The sequence below is a fragment of the Pomacea canaliculata genome, linkage group LG1, assembly GCF_003073045.1.
Source record: "Pomacea canaliculata isolate SZHN2017 linkage group LG1, ASM307304v1, whole genome shotgun sequence".
NCBI classification, from domain to species: Eukaryota; Metazoa; Mollusca; class Gastropoda; order Architaenioglossa; family Ampullariidae; genus Pomacea; species Pomacea canaliculata.
Genome location: NC_037590.1, coordinates 951,212 through 968,504, shown reverse-complemented (window position 1 = coordinate 968,504; position 17,293 = coordinate 951,212). Strand labels below are relative to the sequence as shown.

The 17,293-nt window shown below is 49.6% G+C and overlaps 1 protein-coding gene across 1 annotated transcript; it reads right to left on the bottom strand.

Annotated features, from left to right (window-relative positions):
* Positions 1–119: 119 nt before the first annotated feature.
* On the bottom strand, positions 120–16,722 carry LOC112576396 (sodium-independent sulfate anion transporter-like). Its single transcript, XM_025258766.1, is given in 22 exon segments — positions 120–664; positions 973–1,066; positions 1,468–1,533; positions 1,939–2,109; positions 2,613–2,684; positions 3,511–3,569; positions 4,110–4,305; positions 4,525–4,579; positions 4,980–5,040; positions 5,726–5,776; positions 6,030–6,102; positions 6,668–6,727; positions 6,729–6,838; positions 7,473–7,572; positions 7,749–7,803; positions 8,406–8,485; positions 8,628–8,677; positions 8,680–8,712; positions 9,408–9,612; positions 9,854–9,956; positions 11,704–11,909; positions 16,546–16,722. Coding segments are annotated over 22 exon segments (2,106 nt in total). The 5' UTR covers positions 16,600–16,722; the 3' UTR covers positions 120–512.
* Between the last annotated feature and the right edge of the window lie 571 nt (positions 16,723–17,293).

Here is a 17,293-nt window from a genome sequence, read left to right as displayed (position 1 = left end):
CAGTCGTCACACACTGGACTGTAGTCAACACCAACACAGTTCCTGAGTTTTCTACAAAATGTTGTGGTGCTGCTGCTGGTGGTGGTCAACACGCCAGCAACGGATTTTCCCGAGTTGTCCGAAGACCAGTGAACACATGTTCGTCACCTTTGACCTTAGTGCTTTCGCATTAACGTGCATGGCTCACTGTTCATCAGAGGTCACGTGACACACGTCGTCAGCGTCCAGCAGACGCCCTGTGGCTGACCCCTACTGTCTGCGCTCCCATGATGCCTTGCGAGTGTCATCCTTAGCACGTGCTGGTCCTCTCCATGCCCCACCCTAAGCCCCCAAGACCGTGAGTTCACGATGGGTGCACTGAGTCGTGTTGATGAAGATGACTGATCAACACCAAGACCCGTGACGCCACCACAGTCGGTCACAACACCGTGAAGACCTCCACGACCTCGAGAAGGTTCTGCAGGTCCGAGGACAGGTGCACAACATGGCGGCGGACTGGGGAGGTCAACGGGTTATTGAGCTGCTTCACGGCTCAGGTGAGGAGGTGTGGACTCCATGACACCATGACACATGGACTCCATGACACCTCCACCGACGTCCTCACGTGCGACAGCAACGTACTTCGCCTCGTTTGCGTGGAGTGGCTCTGCTGTCTCCGCATCCTCTGAAAAAACAAACCACGACGAGCTTGAAGACGAACTGATGTCACTTTGATGATAAAATAAACCACGCCATGATTTTACACCTGCAGACACCTGTCTAGATGAGTGGCATGAGCAGTGGGACAGTGACACACACTAGGGTGGCGAACATGAGGAGCGTCACAGTGATGGACGCTCACCACCTGTCTGTATGGTGTACGTCACTACCTGCTATAAATAGCTGGTCGTCTGTACCTACACATGTCAACAACAACTTGACAGGTCAAGGGCTGGGCCCCTACTCTGCAAACAGAAAAAGAGAGGAACTGACCCTGAAGGGTTAACTGCTGCAGAGCCTGGGACAAGCTGTTGTACATCTTGAGGTCAGCGATGTCGGCCTTCAGCAGGTACTTGACCACCCGGGACTGCAACACAGTGTGGGCACTGACACATGTGACACAATGTGTCATGACATGTAGATTGTACTGTCTGTCTACAGCCAATCACAGCACAGATACCAGCAGTTTAAATAATGATCGCCAGTGAATGGTGTGTGGGTCAGTATGTGGATAATGACACAGTAATTGCGATAATTGCAATGTGCTCTAGTTGATTATAATAAACACAATAATTCCTGGTATTTTCTGTAAGACTGTCAGACAAGTCAGGTGTGTTGAGGGTACTCAGTCACGTGACGTCCTCACCTGCCAGTCCACTGTTGAGGTCACAAAGGGCACGGTAACAGATATTCAGGTCAGGGTCACTAGAAGGAAAGTCAGTGTCAAGGCCATTAACAGTCATCAAGGTCACAGGAAGCAGAACTCACTCTCATGTTACAGAAGACAAGGGTCACATCACGCCGCGCTGCTTCCGCCAGGAGGGACTTGATGCTCTGCACAGGGACATCACGTGACCTTAAACACACTCCGACATCGGGGCTTCCGTCTACAGCTACAGTCACACCGTCATGCACACAGGCACACGGACAGAAAGGCTCACACACTAGCACGGACATACACACACACTAGTACAGACACACACACAGAGAAGTATAGACACACTCACTAGTGCGGACATCCACGCACACACACACATACACACATTAGCACCAGACAGACACGAGGACAGGAAGTAGGAGGAAGACTTGAGGACAGCAGGAAGACAGGAGAAGCTGTGGTGACGTCTGTCGACGCCGTGAGTTAGTCGGCAGCTGACTTGGCTTCCAGAAAGTGAAGGTGTGTGAATGTGTCTGCCGGTCCCCATCTCTCACCTGCCTCCCCCACCCCCGCACACCTACCTGCACCGTCGTGTAGTCCACACCGTACACACTGCGCATGTCCACAACCACAGACTTGGGCTTCTCGTCCTCCAGCGCCGCCTCCATCACCTTCTCCTCCACGTACTCCACCGCCGGGAAGAACAAGCCCTGGTCAGGCTGCACGATGACCACGCCCTGCCTCCGAGACACCTGTGAACGATGACAGGTAGACTGTAGGACTGTGGCTGATTAGACTTGAATTGTGCAGGTGAGGTGAACTGCGTGCAGCTCTGGTCTTGTGGTCGACTGCAGGCTCGCTGGTGGTAGTCGGTGTCGCTGTCAGGTCGTTGACGTCGGTCGTCAGGTGGAGGTTGTACAGGTGCTCGCAATATTCAGTCCAGAGGCTCACTTCAGTCAGGCTTGGTGTTAGAAGGCGGCCATTGCTGTGTAGTCTTGTCGACCTGTCTTGTTGACCTGTCTTGACCTGTCTTGTTGACCTGTCTTGTTGACCTGTCTTGACCTGTCTTGACCTGCTTGTTGACCTGTCTTCATGAGGGTCTTTAGCAGCTGCCAGACATTCTTGCTGTCACCTCGTGCACCGTGAGTTCTAATTAAGTTCTAATTACTGTTGATATGTATGATTACTCAGGGACTGCGATAGACGGAGGGCAGAAGGTAAAGAAGAGGACTTCACAAAGCTCAGTGTTTCTCACCTGTAGCTTAGGCCGCGCCATGGGGTACAGCAACAACAGCAGCGACAACCCGATGCCTATCAGAATTCCGTACTGAAACCCAGCAACAGAACTCAGGTACTCATCATACATTACCCAAGACACAATGACACTTTATCTTGTGATCAAGTCACTACAGCCATAAATTCCACGTGAAGCCATGTTGAATGATGACGTGAACAGTTTGAAGATAACTGACAAAGTGCTTGGAGGCAACTGTAGGTGTAGGGTAAATATTATTCAACACAGTTAACGGACTGATGTATAAGTTTGTCACACACACACCCACACACAAACACACTCACAAACACACTCACAAACACACTCACACTCACACACACACTCACACGTGTGTTGACATTCAGCGTCAAACGTGGCGTGCAGTCACACAGTCACACGCATGTTCACCGTGCTACAGATAAAACGCGACGGTAAAGGAGAGATGAGCGTGCATAGCAGGTTGTGGTTCATAGTTCACAGTTCACAGGTCGTCAGTAAGGTGGGGTGGGTGAGGTGGTTGAGGTGCCAGTATTTCCCCTGTCCGTTGAGCGGTTTATTTACTCTTTACCCACTTCGTGCCTGTGTTGTTGCCGTGTTGTTGCCATGTTGTTGCCGTGTTGTTGCCATGTTGTTGTCGTGTTGTTGCCGTGTTGTTGCCATGTTGTTGCCGTGTTGTTGCCGTGTTGTTGCCGTGTTGTTGCCATGTTGTTGCCGTGTTGTTGCCGTGTTGTTGCCATGTTGTTGCCGTGTTTTTGCCGTGTTGTTGCCATGTTGTTGCCGTGTTGTTGCCGTGTTGTTGCCATGTTGCCATGTCAACAACAAGGAACAAAGGAAGGAGGGAGAGCTTGCTGGGGGCGGGGGCTGTTGTCTATACACTGACCTCAATCCCGATGACGAAGGACAAGATGAAGGTGACCACGTGAATGAACAAGTCCCACTCTGAAAAAAAGAAAAGCACAACGATAAACACTGAAAGAGGGCGCTGCAGTTCTATGCACATCAACATCCAATCAACATCTAAAGGATTGTAGTTCACCTCCACTGCTCCACCAGCACGATGACATCAACATTTGTAGGACTGAGGCCTCCTTCCGCTGGCAGACCATCCTACACGGTGCGGCGATATTATTGGCATTAACATCTGTAAGCCTCAGCTGTTGTCTATTATCTAGTGTCTACTGCAGTGTCTATCGCACAGAGATGTCATGGATGTGGATAATTCGCGTTGTTGTCGCTGTAAGAGCCGAGCGCCATGAAGTGCAGGTGTGTAAACACATGGCTGTCGTCATGACTACAAGTAAACTTTAGCAAGTGTCGGCTGTCACCACATGGCCATGGCTCCATGTAAACTACAGCAAGTGTCGGGTACATGGCTGCCACCACATGCTCATGGTTACTAGTAAACTACAGCAAGTGTCGGGTACATAACTACAAGTAAACTACAGCAAGTGTCGGGTACAGAGCACGTGACCGCCTTACTGCTCGTCCTCCACAGCGACAGGAACATCCTGTAGTCAAACATGGGGAGGACAGCCATGATGATGACTGCAGCCAGCGCCGCCTTGGGGATGTAGTGACAGTAGGGCATCAGGAACTGCAGCGCCAGTAGGATCAGCACACCTGTACACACGGAGTAACGCCAGGTAATGTACCCCGGGTACATCACAGCTGATGTCTAGTGATGAAGACACATACAGTGAAGGCAGGAAGTGTTAAAAACTGAGCAGGACGACAGCAAGACAGACATGGCGACAGCAACATTGGTGAATAGCAGCGTGTGAGTGTTGACAACATGTGTGTGCGTGCGTGTGATCACGTGTGTGTGTACGTGCGTGTGATCACGTGTGCGTGCGCGCGTGCGTGTGTGTTACTTGCAGCAGTTATCGCCCCTCACCTGTGAAGAGCCTCCAGCAGGAGTTCGAACCCCACTCTGGGAATTGACGGCAGTCCTGTCAAAGAAACAACTTGTGATGGTTGCGATGTGCAGAGTGAAACATGTTGTGTCACCGATGTAAAGCTTAATGAGAGAGAAACTAATACAACTATCATTACAATTAACAGCCAAGCGGGCAATAACTCAAGGTCTGTGTCATTGCTGTTACCCTGTAATCTTCTGGATTATTCTCTGTTGTTTACAGTTTATTCTGTGCTGTTTACAGTTTATGCTGTGCTGTTTACAATCTCTCTCCACTCAGCCAGACAGCCATGGCAATGTTAGTTTAGTTTATTTCTGGTTAGTTCTCAGGAGCGTAGTGGCGATGTAGTTTTCACTACAACATCTGTCAGTGACACTCGCTACTAAATCTTGTCTCCACCCGTGACACAACACACAGTGTCTCAGTTACTCACCGTGAGAAGCTACCCGTGACAGGGTATGACGATACGAACGAGCTGACAATGTTGGACACACCTGTAAACACACGTGAGACGTCTTCAAGTACACGTGTACTCTAACACATGTGTACCCTACAACACACGTGTACCCTACAACACACACGTGTCAGTCGTAAGGAGTGCACCATGTGTCAACCACACACAACCTCTTTGAAATACACGTGTAATGTTTGTAACACACACTTAGCAGCACAAGACACTGTAACACCGTAACGACTGAGAACACGTACAACGACTGTAACACACACGCTATATATATATACACTCTCACTACTATATATAGACATCACATATACTCACTACTATATATATACACTCACTACTATATATAGACATCACATATACTCACTACTATATATATACACACTCACTCCTATACCAACATCACATCTACTCACCACTACACACACCTACATCACATCTACTCACTACTATACACAAACTATATATATATATACACTCACTATATATATATATACACACTCACCACTACACATACCTACATCACATCTACTCACTACTATACAGTCCAAACTATACATATATATACACTCACTATATATATATACACTCACCACTACACATACCTACATCACATCTACTCACTACTATATATATACACACATCACATCTACTCACCACTACACACACTATATATATACACACTCACAACTACACATACCTACATCACATCTACTCACCTATAGCTATCAGTTCCTGTGTGGGGTCGATCTTGTAGTTGTTTATCCGCGCTGCCATCAAACAAGAAGACAGACAGTGAGAGGTGGCAGACGACAGGTCAGACAGGAGAGAACAGGTGGCCTCAAACCTAACATTCACAAACGTGTGCTTGCTGGAAGGATGCACCTCATTGTGTAATAATACAGGTATATATGTATGTGTGTGTGTGCGTGTCTGTGCGTGTGTGTGTGTCAACTACACTCCTAGCTAAGTACAGACACGTGTGTAGATGTGTAGCACGGAGGCTGAGTGAGACTCACTGACCGAAGGCTTTGCCGATGGCGATGGCCTCTACCAGCCCCAGGACGGGCACGATGATGAAGCCGGTGCCGATTCTCTGAAAACATCCACAGCAGCGAGTGTCAGATGTCAGCGTATCTGTACATCTGTACATACTGTACACACAGCACGCACTGTACATACAGTTGTAAACAACACCTCACCTCAGGGCAGTCAGTGGCAGGTGTCACTAGACTAATTGTAAAATCTCAGCTTACTCACCTCAAACACCTGACGTACTCACCTGAATCACCTGACCTGTGCTCACCTCACTCACCTGACGTACTCACCTCAAACACCTGACCCACTCATCTCAAACACCTGACGTACTCACCTCAATCACCTGACCTGTGCTCACCTCAATCACCTGACGTACTCACCTCAATCACCTGACCTGTGCTCACCTCACTCACCTGACCTCAAACACCTGACCCACTCAACCTCAAAACCCTGACTACTCACCTCAATCACCTGACCTGTGCTCACCTCAATCACCTGCGTACTCACCTCAATCACCTGACCTGTGCTCACCTCAATCACCTGACGTACTCACCTCAATCACCTGACCTGTGCTCACCTCAATCACCTGACGTACTCACCTCACAATCACCTGACCCACTCACCTCAAACACCTGACTTGTACTGAGGTTAGCACGCGGACTGGAGAAGACCGGAGGCTTGAAAGCTGGGAATGCCTGGGGTGATGTCGTCGGTGATGGAGATGACGTTGATGTTGTAGCTCATCAAACTGGCCGCCACCCCACCAGCAGCCACCACGACGATGGCGTTGGCCCCTGCAGGTGTACATACAGGTGTAAACAAACATTCTGCCAGCAACAACAAACAATACATTAACTTGGCGACCTAAGCGCTGACTGTGTCAGCTTGTCCCCAGGTGAACTCTGTCTACCTGTCACAAGTGTCACGCCCGAAAGGCGGGTTCAAAGGGTCAATATAGCATTCTCCACCTCTGTCTGACCAGTGTATTTACTCGCGAGGGACTGGGGACATCTAGGACTGGGGACATCTAGGACTGGGGAACATTCCCAGGGTGTCCATCTCGCTCGTCTGACGAGTGTCGCCGCGACCTGTGAATGCCACTGACTGTGACCTCATGTACCAGAGGTCAAGCATTGTTTGTGTTGTTGTCTACAGGTGGGCAGAACTGAGCAGGACCCACGTGCTTGACCCCAGTGTCGTGTCCAGCCCTGTTCTGATCCCTTGGAATCGTTACAATCGTCTTTTTTTTTTAATTCATCTCCATCACTGCATTTCTAGTCCCAAGCGTCATCTATCCCTATGCATCATCATCATCATCATTATCATCATCATCATCATCATCATCATCATCATCCTCAACCATCATCACCACCATCATCATCCTCAACCATCATCACCACCATCATCATTCTCAAACCATCATCCTACCTGTCGCAACGAGCCACACAGTCTTGCGCGCTGCGCGCACGTGACCCTTGACCGTCCTGTCGTGGTCATCGTCGTCCTCCCACTTGATGTCGCGGAGTTTCTGTTGCAAACATAGAGCAGGAGGTGAGTGTGACGATGACACACCTGCTAAACTGTCAGTCAGACGACAGACAGCACCGTCATGGCCACGTGACCCCATGGCCTGCAGTCGCACACCACGTGACTAACGGTGAGCTACTAAGGTACAGAGAGTGGTTCATCGTGAGTACTACTCACCTTGAGTAAGAAGAGAACCACCATACACACAAGGCCCATAACCATGTCCCAGATCCTGAAACATCCACCAGGGTATTCATGACGGTTGCTATGACTACAACAGACAAACTTTATGACAGTTATCTTCTGGTAACTTGTTGTCCCTCGTCTGACTGACTCCTGCCATCTCTCTGACCTCCCCTCTCCCTCCTGGTCTTTGTCCTCTGTCTGCGCGCATGCTCCCTCTGTAGGTGTACACGTATTTCCTCCTTCACCCTCTCTCTCTATTAGTCTGTGTGCTCTACTGTCTGTCCTATTAGTATTTATTCTGTCTTCTGCTCTCTCCACAAGTTGTGTCCGTGTGTCTGTGTGTGTCTGTGTGTGTGTCTGTGTGTGTGTGTATGTGTATGTGTGTGTTTGTGTGTGTCTCTGTGTGTGTGTCTGTGTGTGTGTGTGTCTGTGTGTGTCTGTGTGTGTGTGTCCGTGTGTCTCTGTGTGTGTGTCTGTGTGTGTCTGTTTGTGTGTGTGTGTGTGTACGCGCTAGATGTCCCCCTTCCTTTGATTGTCTGTCCTGTCATCCTTGCTCAGTCTGTCTGTATCTTCTGTCTATTTCTGTTCCTCTTTACTGTCAGTCTGTCATCACCACACTGTAGTAGACTGTCATCACACGACACCTACTTTGTCTCGCGGATCTTGGAGAAGGTGTCGTAGACCATCTGGAGGAACTCATCGGAGACGTCCTTCAGTCCCAGCACGCTCTGTAACAGACAAGTCGTGTTGTCCTGATGAGCCACTCAGTGACAGAGACCTTAGCGAGACAGACACAGAACTGGCGACCTTGGTGTCATGACACGAAAGTAGATTAGTGACCTTGACCTTACAGAAGGGAACTTGACCTACCTTGACCTGGCCGAACGCGATGGTGATGGCGGCAGCAGAGGTGAAGGCGTGATGACGGAGTGAGAGATGTAGTTGACCAGGATACCTTCACAGATCACAGTGACACATGTCTGTAGTGTGTGACACGTCAGCATACTTATCTGTGTACTGTCACTGTCAGCACTACAGTGACGTCATCTCATGTCTGACAATCGACTCCCCTCCTCACACAAGTCCTGCCGTCACACTGACACTGACACCGACACTGAAACGATACTGACACTGACACGACACTGACACGACACCGACACTGACACGACACTGACACGACACTGACACGACACTGACACGACACACGACACTGACACTGACACGACACTGACACGACACTGACACTGACACGACACTGACACTGACACGACACTGACACGACACTGACACTGACACTGACACTGACACTGACACTGACACGACACTACACTGACACGACACTGACACGACACTGACACTGACACGACACTGACACTGACACTGACACTGACACACTGACACTGACACGACACTGACACGACACTGACACTGACACAGCACTGACACGACACCGACACTGACACTGACACGACACCGACACTGACACGACACTGGCACTGGCACAACACTGACACTGACACGACACTGACACGACACTGACACTGACATCATCACATTAAGAGAATCGGAAAACTGCATACTGTGCCCTATAAGCAGTGACAGACTACACACTGTGCCCTATAACCAGTGACAAGACAAAGACAAGCTGACCTAGGTGTAGGATTCCCATGACGAGCTGCACGAGGCCACAGAAGAGGGTCAGCACCAGGGCCAGTGTGGGGTCGTCGTCTACAGGTGACTGGGCGTAGGTGCCTGTTATCAACGACATTATCGCCGTGGGGCCGATGGTGATGTCCTTGGAGGTGCCCAGGAACATGTACACAAAGCAGCCCATGAAGCCCGAGTATAGACCGTACTGCACGCGACATGAGGACAGGGTTAGTCAGGGTACGTCAGGGTACGTCAGGGTACGGGTACATGTTACACCGCGATCAGGAGTACGACAGGATACACAGGGTAAACACAGGCCACGCCTACATTAAGACCGGAAGTACTGCTGACTTTCTCTTTAAATATTCTCATCTGCCATAGCTACGTGTTACACTGAATGTGCTGCTGCCACCTACTGGCGCGCGGAACTCTGGGAAGGAACTCACCTGGGGAGGGAGGCCGGCCACCACGGCGTAGGCCAGCCCCTGGGGGATGACGGTGAGGCCCACGGTGAGGCCTGCGATGAGGTCGCTCTGCACGTCGGGACATCTGCACTCAAAAGACAGTCAGTGTCACCATCCCGACATCACTGTCACTGTCATGACATCTTGACAGTGAACACCTTCACTCACTTCACTCAGCCTCGCCAGGTAGTCTCACCCACCCACACCTGGATGCTCCACTAGCCGGGTGTACACATACCCACGTACTCCCGGCAAAAGACAAGCATTGAACACCCACGCCTACCCGCCTTCTTCCTCCACCCCTCCGAAAATTGCAACAATTACAAGACATTAAACACTAATTAGCATGCTCCCAGACATTGATTAAGACATTAATTAGCATGCTTTAGAAATTAACTAAGATTCCATTAACTAACGTGCTCCCGACATCGCCAGTACAGTGAGAGCTGGATGCCCTGGGATCGGATCTCGTCTCAGGCACGCTCTTCTTTCCCTGCATGTGGCTGCCTCGTCACCTATATATCTGTATACCATACATGTATAGCCTGAGCTGCTGGGTCGGCGTAAAGCTCCAGTCCTCCCCCCCTACACCAGACGATCCCCACCCCTCAGTGCTTGTTCCTTGGGAGGCTGTCTGGCTGGTGTAATGGCGGACCGGCCTGCAGACATCCACACCCACGTGCAGCAGGTAGTTTCGTCCCCTCCGTGCAAACTGTGGCTTGTGTCTGTCTGGGGATGCACGTGTCAAAGGTCAACTCGTGGTACGGTGGGGATATGTCATTAAGGTCACAGGGAGAAAGGTCACAATGAATGGCATTGGCATCAAGGTCACGTGGTCAAAGGTTAAGAGAGTGCATAGTGTCACGATGACCATCTGTGTTGTAATGGCATTGACTGTGGGCGGTATGTCTGGCCGGTCGTCTACCTGCTGGCAGGTCCTCACAGTGGGAGGTACATCACATCACTAACTCCTGGCATCGCCTCAAAACGAGTCACACCAACCCTTCTACCCAGTCCTCCCGTCCTCCCGACCTCCCTCGTCTGCGGACAACATTGACAGGTGAGTCAGGAAGTGACGTCAGGTGTGAAACACGTGGTCGCGGAAGGAGAATCACGTGACTGTGTGGAGCGCCCTCTGTTACACGTCTTTCTTTTGATTTCCACAAAAGCGATGTCGTCTTGCCTACGAAATATTAAGCAGGCATTGAGCTCGTTTCTCCTCTCTCTCTCGCTTACTCACACGTTCACGCACACGCACACCCTCTCGGCGGTAACCATGCGCCAGACTTTGTACACAAACACGCACGTACAGAAATACACAAAGAGCGAGAGAGTGAGGAGGGGGCATGTTGGATGGGGAGGGGCACTGGGGGAGGAAGGAGACTAAACTGTCACAAATGGCAAACATGTTGGGCAGGTAAGCCGCCGCCAGGTGAGCCTCCCGCGAGGTTTGTGCCAAGTCAAGCAGGTGTCAAAGGCGTGTGTCACCTGCTCTGTCACAGTGTCACGTGCGTGGTGCTGGTGAAGCCATCGGAGCTCAGACGACGGCCTGGTGTCAACAGCACGCAGCACCGCAACCTCTACAATCTACACCTTTGACTCTCACATTCGATTCTTCTTTTCAGGTGCAAACAATCTAAGTTCCGCGACAGTCCGCCCACGACACAAGACAGGTGATGTCGCTCGGGCAGACGGTGAATGCCCCCCTCCCATGACTTACCCATCGTATACCCTTACAGCCCTCGACTGCTCGTACCTGACACACTAGAACACGTACATCGGGTAGCACTCACCTGTACCAAGGCAACTATTGTAAGATAGGTAACACTCACCTGTACCTAGGCAGCCACTGTAAGATAGGTAATCTTCGTTTCAGCGTCCTCACCGAGAAGCAGTCGCGACAAGTGTCTTTGATCTTCTGCCGAACGCGCAAGGACATGGCCGCCTCCTTGTCTGCCTGCTCACCGCTGCTGTTGTTGCTGACGTCCTGACTGATCATGATGTCGTCATCAACTATGGCGACGTCGTTGGCGACAGGCTGCGACACAGAGAGAGAACTGCTAGAGGCGAGGCCGCCCGGTGTCGAGGGGGACACAGGGAGGTAAAGGGATGTGCTTGAGTGAAATCCGCACCCGAAGCTAGAGTCTAGCACCACGTGTAAGGCCCACTAGAGGACAGGTCTGTCACCTGTCACATCCCACAGTCGTCAAAGCACATCAGCGACCGCCGGCTCCGTGTGCTCCAGCGACAGGCACGTGGTTACAGTCCTCACAGGCCCTCGGTCCTCACCTCACACTCACCGAGCGCACTGCCCTTTGCATTGAGGTCTTTGCCGCCTGTAAGCTCATTAACTTTGGATGATAGGGCTACACTGACTTATATAATACAGCAGACATGTTGGACTTGACATAACACACAGTACACTGTAGGTGTGACATAGTACACCTTCACAGTACAGCAGACATGTTGCACTGTACACACAGTACACTGTAGTGTGACATCATACATCAGACAGGTTGCACTGTACACACAGTACACTGTAGTGTGACATCATACATCAGACATGTTGCACTGTACACACAGTACACTGTAGGTGTGACATCATACATCAGACATGTTGCACTGTACACACAGTACACTGTAGGTGTGACATAGTACACCTTCACAGTACAGCAGACATGTTGCACTGTACACACAGTACACTGTAGTGTGACATCATACACCAGACAGGTTGCACTGTACACACAGTACACTGTAGTGTGACATCATACACCAGACAGGTTGCACTGTACACACAGTACACTGTAGTGTGACATCATACATCAGACAGGTTGCACTGTACACACAGTACACTGTAGGTGTGACATCATACATCAGACATGTTGCACTGTACACACAGTACACTGTAGGTGTGACATCATACATCAGACAGGTTGCACTGTACACACAGTACACTGTAGGTGTGACATCATACACCAGACAGGTTGCACTGTACACACAGTACACTGTAGTGTGACATCATACATCAGACATGTTGAGCATGTACATGTACATCCAGTGCTGCACCACCGACCGTCAGGTCTCTCACCTGTCTTACCTGAGTTGTCGTTCATCGCCTTGTGGACAAACCTCTACTGGAGTTCACGTTTCTACAGTTTGTCAATGGCGGCTGTGTGGATGTCTACAGACCAATCAGAACGGTTTGCGTGTTTGGTAGATGTCGGTAGATACAGGGATATCAACCTCACCTGTACGTCTCAGCCTCTAAACCCATCCGTTAATTAATTATTCTCTAGCAATGTACGCTATGCACACCTGCGATTAACCAGTACCGCTCACAGTGTACTACGTCACCTTTACGGTGTACTACGTCACGTTGGTCACATTGCCAGCAGTCAACACCAATCACAGTGACAGTTCGGGTTATTCGGAAGTTGAAGGTCTGCATTTCTCTTGAGGAAGTAGCCGTTTTTCAGAAACACGACAAATGCAGACAGTGTCCAAGTAATCCTAACTGTCCCTCGTTCTCCTCTCTCTCTCTCATTGGTGCTGACTGTTGACTGTAGACAATGTTGTGAATGGTGCACTAGTGTGACGTAGTACAATGTTAGTGTGACGTAGTACACTGTTAGTGTGACGTGATACACTGCTAGTGTGATGTAGTACACTGTTAGTGTGACGTAATACACTGCTAGTGTGACGTAGTACACTGCTAGTGTGATGTAGTACACTGCTAGTGTGACGTAGTACACTGTTAGTGTGACGTAATACACTGCTAGTGTGACGTAGTACACTGTTAGTGTGACGTGATACACTGCTAGTGTGATGTAGTACACTGTTAGTGTGACGTAATACACTGCTAGTGTGACGTAGTACACTGCTAGCAGCCCTCGTTGATCCCAGGTGCCAATCGTAGCGGATAATTAATTAACGGATGGGTTTTGGGAGGCCGAAATGTACAGGTGATGTTTATGTCGCCTACATCTACTGACACGTGAAAACAACACAAACCGTTCAGGTGAGTCGTTAGCAGAAGGTGAGATGGGGTCACAACCGTTGAGTTCACCAAGGCCGAGTTTTGCAAAGCACGTTCATTCTTTGTAATACAAGTACCTTCTATCTCTCACTCTTACGAGAGTTGAGATAGTTTGTGTGCATGCTAATTATAAAAATAATTCGAGGAAAGAGAATCATGTAAACAATAATTCCTGTCATAAAGATGATGAATGAAGTCGAACAGAAGACACTCCAGAGGACACCAGCGAGTCTACATCACAACGGTATGTTGACCTGACCGTACATTCGCCAGTCAGCCACCAGACCCCAAGCCCCACAGAAAACTCACTTGGGAGAGAGCAAGGCTGAAAAGATGTTTACTGTTAGCACAAGTAAACACAGTCATCAACACACCTCACACACTGCACAGCACGTGGACACTTCGCTTGTAGCAGGACTCACCTGTAGACTAGCAACACCCAGTCTGACAACAGTGACAGGTGGACACCGCCAGCACCAACATCAACACCCAGTCTGACAACAGTGACAGGTGGACACCACCAACACCAACACCAACACCCAGTCCGACAACAGTGACAGGTGGACACCACCAGCACCAACACTAACACCCAGTCTGACAACAGTGACAGGTGGACACCACCAAGACTCACCTTTACGAAGCCGGGAGGCAAAGAGACCAGCGCCCAGGGAGATAACAGAAGTAAGACACCCGGGGTGGGACAAGCGGTCAATGACCTCCAACATCACAAAGTTGTTTCCTCACAAGCAAACCTACCTGTCCACGCAGCAAGCGCCTTGGTCATGTGAGCCCCAATACTCGACTGATGAGGCTGTACCTGCCCAGGTGTGCTCCAAGTGTGATTACAGATTACACACCTTCCATGGTGACAAGTCACCTGTACACGCGCCACCATGGACTCCACTGTGATAACACCTGGTGTACCTCGTGACATCAGCTAAATTAACACAGTCATCGTCTCTCTGCTATCGTAGTTATGCTGGAGATAGGCCACTGACCTACAGCAATAATAATTAGAATAATTAGAGATAAGCTAGTCAACAACACAGCTGCGCCTGTAGAGGCGACCACCGACAGGTGACAGGAGTGCTTGTCACTTCCATCACATCAGTCCAGTTACCTGCCACAACTCGTTAGTAGACACAAGTACAGCAGCCTTGCGGGTCATTATCTGGAGCCCAGGTAAGTATTTGACTATCCAGGTGGAAAAAACAGAACGGAATGTGAGTCAGGGATAAAACTGTTTCACCTGATAACCGCCTCTGTGTGTATGTGTGTGTGTATGTGTGTATGTGTGTGTGTATATATATATACACTACCGCTGTACAGCGGATAAGACAGAATTGAATCTATTGGCCGCTGTAGTTGTAAGAATTATCTAGCAGCTAATTGTAATTGTAAATATGACCATGAATTCTAATATGACATCATCATGTCATCATCGCTGTCCTTGCGGGTGATGTTATCACTATTTTATCAGTGTTATTACTTTTATCATCATTACCATCATCATTAGAAGAGGTAAATCAAAATACGGAAAAAAAGAGAGGAAAGCAAGAAACGTGTGACAGACGACACCTTCAGCTCCTCCCCCCACACACACCCTCGGTGCTGGCGGTGGGAGATCAAAGGCTGGGACACAGGTACAGGTGCAGTCAAGGGACGCAATCGCCGCAGAACGTTTCTTCATCAGGACAACTCAGGTCGCGGACTGAATGATTTAAACACGAGGTTCTCTCTGTCTCTCGCTTGTTAATATTGTGATTGAATGTCACTCATGTCACTTGATGATGTCAGTGACATTGTCGGTAGGAAATGTCAAGTTTCTCTCTTTGTCGTTAAATGTCAAAGTACTCAACATGACTGACAAGTGTTTCCACTCTGCTACAGACTGGAAAGTCAACAAACATGTCAACATACTTCTCACAACTCACAGACCGTCACCCCCCCAGTGTTGTGACACGTCACGTGATGCTTACCTCTCTAGTGTCGGCACACATCCTCCCTCTCTAAACATTGTCTCACTCCTGCCCCTGACAGACTCACCTGAGCTTTCAGAGATCAGTAGATACAGGTAATATAAACATCACCTGTACATTTCAGCCTCCTAAACACATCCGTTCATTAATTATCCGCTACGATTGGCACCTGCGATCAACGAGCGCCGCTAACAGTGTATACGTCACGCTAACAGTGTACTACGTCACGTTGGTGCACCATTCACAACATTGCCTGCAATCAACCAATCAGAGAGAGAGAATGAGGGACAGTCAGGGTTATTCAGACGCTGACAGTCTGCATTTCTCGTGGTTCTCAAACACTCCTACTTTCTCACGAGAAATGCAGACCTCGAATAACCCGAACTGTCGCTCTGATTGGTGTTGACTGCTGGCAGTGTTGTGAATGGGGCACCAACGTGACGTAGTACACCGTAAAGGTGACGTAGTACACTGTTAGCGATGCTCGTTAATCGCAGGTGTGCATCGCGGATTTTGCTAGAGAATAATTAATTAACGGATGGGTTTTGGAGCTGAGATGTACAAGTGAGGTTTATCTCGCCTGTATCTACTGATATCTACAACAAACGCAAACCACTCAGGCTGGTGTCTAAGAGTGTAACACGTCTCACAGGCCTCACCTCTCTCATGTCGGACGAGATCTCGACGAGTTCCATTTCCTGTGGCCTGTCCATGTCGACTGACTCCTACAGAGTGCAGCCACAGTTTGTGAGACTTTCACTGCAAGTCACGTTTAATGAGGGGACAGTCGTGCTTCTTGTGACCTCCTGTCCCCACCCTGTAAGTCTCTCCCCCACTTCACACACACACGGCCCTAGGAGGGCGAGACTGGCTGATGTCCCCCAGTCATGACCTCAACTCTCAGCAGCTCTCTGCAGTTTGGGGAAGTTACTTTTCTCAGCATGGAAAATAAGAGGGCGAGGTCGAACTGAAGGTGAGATAAAGGTGGGCAAGAGTGGTGTGCAAAAGTAGTCGGCCTGTCACGTGACATAGGAACGAAATGTGGTACGGGCGGGGGGAGGCTCTGGGTCCCTTGCAACGCTGGCATTTCTTAGTATGCCTCAATATACTCAGGACACTCAGTCCACTACATGTGTGCTCGAGAGAAATATACTGACGAGGGAGGACCAACCCTGCCTCAGAGAAGCCAGGTGGAAAATTCCAGACGCAGTACGAGTCCAGCGGTGCACCATGGATGCCAGCAACTGTCAGACAAACAAAGACGGACAAACAAAGCAAACATCTGTAATAAACATAAAATAATTTAATGTGACCAAAAACCCAACAGACCCACACATCTGAAGCTGACAATGACCAACATTATAAACAAGATCTCGCAGGTGGACATCATCCTGTCTCCCATGTCTC